At 47.9% G+C, this 6,445-nt stretch overlaps 1 protein-coding gene across 2 annotated transcripts in view; it reads left to right on the forward strand.

Moving 5' to 3' along the window:
- Nucleotides 1-687: 687 nt before the first annotated feature.
- Nucleotides 688-6,445, forward strand: part of tbc1d22b (TBC1 domain family, member 22B) — a 12,056-nt gene continuing 6,298 nt past the window's right edge. Inside the window, exons 1-8 of one of the 2 annotated variants that reach the window (XM_069659957.1) lie at nt 688-931; nt 4,026-4,082; nt 4,339-4,519; nt 4,609-4,777; nt 5,400-5,567; nt 5,678-5,748; nt 5,896-6,024; nt 6,108-6,173. In XM_069659957.1, the coding sequence (XP_069516058.1) occupies nt 876-931; nt 4,026-4,082; nt 4,339-4,519; nt 4,609-4,777; nt 5,400-5,567; nt 5,678-5,748; nt 5,896-6,024; nt 6,108-6,173 (897 nt within the window). In that variant the 5' untranslated portion in view covers nt 688-875. The remainder of the gene's footprint in view (nt 932-4,025; nt 4,083-4,338; nt 4,520-4,608; nt 4,778-5,399; nt 5,568-5,677; nt 5,749-5,895; nt 6,025-6,107; nt 6,174-6,445) is intronic. The other variant, XM_069659958.1, reaches the window with a different exon arrangement.

Consider the following 6,445-nt stretch of genomic DNA (forward strand, 5'->3'; position numbering starts at 1 on the left):
CATCACCTTTACCTCCCTTCACTACAAAGGGGACAATTAGACCGAAACCATGCCATCATATGCTTCCTTCCTCATTTTAAGGGTAATAGTTATAACACAGTCAGGCTCTAGCTAGAAAACATAATAAAGCATTCATTTGCCAATTACTGTCTGGGGTATAAAATGTTCCACATAAATGAGAAGCTGTTACGTTTACCACCAAATGTTTGACGTTTAATGTTCGAACATTTTTCTGTTCAGTGACGACTTCATCAAATAATAGTTTTGGCCCTGTTTGTGATAAAGGAAGTTAGAAACGTTTGCAGTGTCACTAGAGCTAGCATGTCAGCTCAGGTCGGGTCACAGAATGTCACGGGACACCGAGTTTGTTGTAACACCTGCTTCTTCGAGGGACGGTTGCTAACACAGGATTGAAGCCGTGTTGTCGGGACACCTCTCCGGATATTTCACCGCCTGCCATGGCCTGGTCAACTCAAACACACACATCTATCGGTCGAAGATTTGAACAACAAACTTACTCCTACTATCCTAACCCCAACAGACTTTCGACGTCTCCCTCCAGTGATCATCTCTAATCGTCATCACTCCTTCTTCCCCTCCTATTGGCCACTTTCACTGCACCTGTTTGACCCTCCCGCCAATCACGCGCCCAGCTCCGTCTACTCCAAGATGGCGGCTTCCAGTACTGTCATCAAACACCGTCGCATTTGAAAGCTAAATATTACAAGCTCACGGCCGCTTAAACTCGTGAGGGGGCAGACCAGGAGGAGCCGAGCGGGGCCGGGACACCGTCAGTGAAACGCGGAAACGGTTTCCCCATGGTCTGCTCGAGGCAGGAGCCGGTGTCGGTGTGACGGGGGTTGTGTTATCCGAGTATGGCCACCGAGAACAGGATCAATTTTTGGAGGAGAAACGCAAAGGTTCCCGGAAGGTGGGTGTCCGTAAGCGAAGCAGGAAAACGTTTTGTTAGCAGGAGTCTCTGTTAGCTAGATGTTGTTCAAGATGTCATTAACGGTCAATAGTGACACATATTTATAGTTTATACCACATATATATCCTATTATGGTTTGAAGCAACTCTTAATGAAGCGTGAATATAGGAATATTGACTTCAGCTGACTCTAACGTATTAAACGTGTCTGTAAGTGCCTCAAAAATATTCATGATCTGCCAGTATTTTAGTTGTGTGTTTTGGGTGACTTGTCAGCCCTGTCACCGCCCTGCTTTTTCATTTATGTTTACAATGGCCTCCAGCTGAGAGACACAGACCTGCCTGTCTGTCCTCTCTGAGGTGTCAGCTGTCACAGCATCGGCCGCCATACGCCTCCTGTGTCTGCAGAGAGGTGCTGACCTTACACTCCCTGACAGCGAGGGAGACTGCTCTGTGTGATGGGGACCTTTCACTGGGTTTAGTTTGATCATTCAAGGGGGCAACTTAAATGAAATCCTAATTTTCAGGCAAAATAACAAAGAGTTCACTCGCAACAACTAGATGACCAAGTGTGTGCCATCTTTGGGTTGTCAGTGTTACAGTGTAATTCATGATACATGTGTATATATATATATATATATATATATATATACAGTATATATTTACTTGGTTCATGTTGCTGATGTGTGTCATTTCTGGTGTACCAGATCTGCTTGAGGTCCTGCGTTCACAGATGACATAACACATAAACACATCATGATTCATCTCTGAAACTGGCGGCCATCTTTGTTTTTATCAGAGTCTCAACTTTTTTTAACAGCTTACAAACAGTTAATCTGAAGCAAACAGAACTGTTCTTCATCCACATGTGAAGAAGAGTCTCTGAAGATCGAGCACCTGTTATTGTTGTCATAGAGACAGATGTTTACCTGTTACCACCTGAATGTAAACACCTGAGCAGCACAAACAGGGTCCAGGCTCGTCCAGGCCTGTCTCTGTGGCTCAGTATGCATCAGGCTGGATTATAAAGGGCTCTGCGGACCTGCAGGTCGTCTAACACTGTGTTATCCTATTATACTGGTAAACTGAAACCTGACCTGTTTCTGCTCTGTATCTTTATTATCCAGTGTATGTGTGTGAAGCCGCTGAGTGACTCCATGATCACAGGCTGATCCTGGCTGGCAGGGAGGGTGGAGCACAGACAGGAGGGGGGGTGCAGTGTGTGTTTGAGAAATCTGAGGAGAGGATCTCTTTAGAGAGGGCGTCTCTGTCTCTGTCACTGTGATCTCTGTCAAACTGTGGAGGGAGGAAGGCTGAAACACAAACAGATGTTTGAACAGGAAGGCGAGCGGCTCGCCTTGCCGTCGTCCTTGAGTCTCTGCTGATAAAACCCGTCCGAGGCTGTAAACATGACGAGGCTCTGCCGGAGACAGATAATCAGCAGGCCCAGTTCTCACAGGCAAACGGACGGTTTGTTCATGCAAATGACCTGAGGTAGTTTGATATCTTTCAGCCTCAGGTGGGAGGAGCCACGGTTCGACAAAATCCACGTACTAGTGATATCTGACAGACCGAAGCCCTGAGCTCCTCTGAATCATGAGTGAGGCTTCTGCTATTTACTTTTGGCTGCACAACGTTTTTGTTCAAGTGGCTCTGTTAAAAATACTGTATTAGTACAAAGTGTGCATACATTACATTTGCATACAGTTGAGTTGGGTTATGTAGACTGTAATACTAGTTCAGGTGTGGGCTGCATTTACAGTAGAACCGGGTTTATGTTGGTCAGTCAGTGAAATAACCAGGATGAAAACTTAAAGATGAAACAGAGAATGCTTTTGGGCAGCTGAATAACTCATGGTATAATTTACTAAATATTTTATCATTTTCAAATATATTGAGGCTGAAGTAAAGGGACGATATCGAATAGGAATGCACACCCCTCGCAGGTGTGCACACTTGCATCATTCCCACACTGTCCCAACACAATAACAACTCAAGTTGAGGCTTCATTACTTTATCTATGAATCATTCATGTATCAAAGTGCTTTGAAGGGCTGGAGCGATCTGCGGTCCTGACAGTGGAGGAGAGGAGATCTGCTGGCTCTTAACTGAGTCTGCTTTTGGTCGTCAGAGAGTTGGAAAGAAGCTGAGAGTCAAGATTGTCACATCCGATGAGCATACTGTTCACCGCAGGGTGGTGACGAGCACGGGGGCTGTGCAAGCTGTCTGCTAGTTCTGTTCAATACACACTAAAAACAGACCGGGCTCTAAATAAGAGTGTGAGAGCAGGGAGGAGCTGGGCTGTCAGTGAAGGCAGCATGTGAGGATCTGTGCTTCACAAAATACTCCCCATTGCATTTTAGACGTGCACATTATTCTAAATGAACACTTGAACTCGTCCTGCTCTCAGAGGTCTCCAGTTAAAGCTCACCTGTCCTCCATCAACCTTTCTTTGATATCTCTCGAGCTGCAGGCAGTGTGGACTCAGCCAGGAGTGCTAGTCCACTCGTTTCTTCTCAGTCCGAGCTCTCTTTGCACCATTACTGTCTCACACAGGGAGACGTGAGGAGTATATGCAGTATAATATGTGGAGCTGTTGTTTCGTGTCCATATTTTAGTTTGTTTGTTTGTTTTAGTTGCCAACAAAAAGCTTCTAGGTTTTAAATGTGCATCAATATCAATACTTTGGTGTTGGTCTGGTAGTCCTGCTGTCTCGTGCAGCTGTACCCCACTGCTTTAAGACGTGCCAACTATCCACCATCTTTGATAAAGGTAATTCAGGGCCCAGTGTTCATGACAGCCATTCTTCTACCCGTTGCCAGGGTGTCATCCCCAGATGTGGTGCTTGCTCACAAGTGATCCCTCATTCCTGTTGGTGTCATGGCAGAAACACGCCCTGTCCTCGTTTGTGTTGCTGTTGTGTTTAAACTCATATTTGTTTGTAGTTGCAGTAAGTTTGTAAATGCCTTTAAAATCCCTTCACTTGTTAGACGAGTGGATTTGCTGGGCTGAAGCACCAGCTCGGTCAGAGGCTGGTGGTAAGCGGGGTTTTTTCCTGCTCAGTAGTGACAGCTCTCACGTGTCATCTTCTACAGTGTTCAACCAGTTTATGGAGCACAGCACCCCCCTCTCGACCCGCGGTTACGACGCACGTAAGTGCTGACCCCGCCCGGACTGCATGACGTCGTTTTTACCCACATGGATGCTTTTTACTTTTCTCCTTTCTCCATTTTGTCGTTTTGTAGCTGGTTGTTTCGTGCTTCCAGTTTTTGAGCATGTGTGGACTGCATGCCCCAGTGCTCCACCAGAGTGACACTTGTGTCTTTCACTGTTTACCCTTGTGGTTTTGTTCCTCCTCCCCCTCTCCTAAGTTAATGGGTGTAAAGAAACTGCCTGGTTCCTCTGCAGGTATCCCAAAGACACTAAACCCAAGTTCAACAATCTCAAGACTAAAAAGGCGTCCAGCTTCCACGAGTTCGCCCGCAGCACTAATGATGCCTGGGACATCGACGATGAGGAGGACGAGGATTTCCTGGCCCCAGCTTCCTCTCTGCCTTCAGGCCTGCCCTCTGCGTCCTCACAGAACCAGGTAGGTACGACAATCGGCTCTATCACTGAGCCGTTATTGGCACTGAGTCGACCTGAAACTATGAGATCATCTGATGTGTCTCCACTCAGCAGCAGAATCAGGTCAGTGACTCGGAGACGGCGGTGTCACACAGACTGGCCCCTCCCCGGACAGAAGCTCAGACCCTGCAGGAGGAGGAGGACGAGGACGAAGAGTGTGAGCACGTCAACGGCAAGGTGGTCAAATCGAGCAGTGACGCCCACCTCAACACGTGCTCAGGTGTGTGAGTGATGCGCTGCAGCAGGTCATTTAGCTTTAATATCTACAGAGCAGGTGATCAGGTGATTCAGAGTGAGGGGGGAGGGGACACTGCAGTGGGAGATTATATCAGGTCAGGCCTGTAGCATGATATAATCCCCATGTGCACTAATGTGTCGTCAGTGATGCAGAGGAAGGACTGAAACCAGTGAGTTCATCTGAAGCTGTGTGGAACACACATCACATTTATCTCCAGTTTATGGATCTACATGTCACACTGGTGCCCGAGCTGCAGCGTGCACACACAGCTCCACACAGCTGGAAGAGCGTTTACTGATATTTGATCAAATGTTTTATCGTCATGCACACAATCTGACAGGGACGATCATTTCTCTGGTGCCTCGATGCAGGCGAGTCGAACAAATAGGTAACAGTTCTGTGAGCAGTGGACAGACGTGTCTGTGATGCCAACATACATATGTACACCAGTTTGAACAGTCCCCCCCCCGTGGCTGACCTACATGATGAGCGGTGTTAAGTTAACCAATGAAACGGCCCCAGAGAGTTAAAATGCTTGTTTCTAACACATTTTTTATGACTGTATCTTCATGTTTTCTCGTGTGTCTCGCCCGTCCCTCCTCAGTTCGCTCCACGCTGCAGAAGCAGCAGTCTCTCCCGGTCCGTCCCATCATCCCTCTGGTGGCTCGAATCTCCGACCAGAACGCGTCCGGAGCTCCACCCATGACGGTGCGCGAGAAGAGCCGACTGGACAAGTTCAAGCAGCTGCTGGCGAGTCCCAACACTGACCTGGGTACCAGACGAACACAGCAGCACACTTTCACTGTTACTGTCTCCTGTGTGCTTTTATGCAGAGTGAAACATGCTGATGGTGCACGCTTGTTTCTCTCTGCTCCGTTACAGAGGAGCTCCGGAAGCACAGCTGGTCGGGAATACCAAGAGAAGTCCGACCAATCACGTGGAGACTCCTCTCTGTAAGTGACCTGCACACTCTTCTTTGAGTTTGTATTTTCCTCTGTTGTCAGAGGTTTGTCACACGAAGTCGAGGCCTGCTCTCTCATCTGAAGTGGCTGTTTGTTCTGCTGCTCACCGGCTCGTTCCCTTCTGTCTGTCTCTGTCAGGGTTACCTGCCAGCCAACAAAGAGCGCAGAGAGCTGGTGCTGCAGAGGAAGAGAGAAGAGTACTTTGGCTTCATCGAGCAGTATTACCACTCCAGAACAGACGAGCACTATAAAGACACCTACAGACAGGTAAACACATCAGTCAGAAACATCAGTAAACACTACATGCTACCTGCTTTTGTTTACATCTCATCCATCTTTCCTCCGGTCAGATCCACATCGACATTCCAAGAACCAACCCTCTGATTCCTCTGTTCCAGCAGCCGGCAGTGCAGGAGGTGAGCTCTCCTTTCGTCTCACGCTGTCAGTGAATCATAACCCGTTTAGGCCAGAGTCTGTCCCTTGAGCTTTTGTTTTGCACCAGATGTGTGTCGTTCTTCTCTCCGCTCTGGCAGCAGGAAGTGATCGGCTCGTTCAGGTACACACACGCTCACAGCTGGACAGGAAACCAGCTCTGTGAGCGAGATGATAACAAGCCTTCTGACGATAACGCGATGTTATCGAGAGGCAGACGAGGCCCAACTTTTACCTTGGTACAGGTTTCAGGACA

This window comes from Semicossyphus pulcher, unplaced genomic scaffold, assembly GCF_022749685.1.
Source record: "Semicossyphus pulcher isolate SPU_LCO1_2020_fin unplaced genomic scaffold, fSemPul1.0.p SCAF_13, whole genome shotgun sequence".
Classification (NCBI taxonomy): domain Eukaryota; kingdom Metazoa; phylum Chordata; class Actinopteri; order Labriformes; family Labridae; genus Semicossyphus; species Semicossyphus pulcher.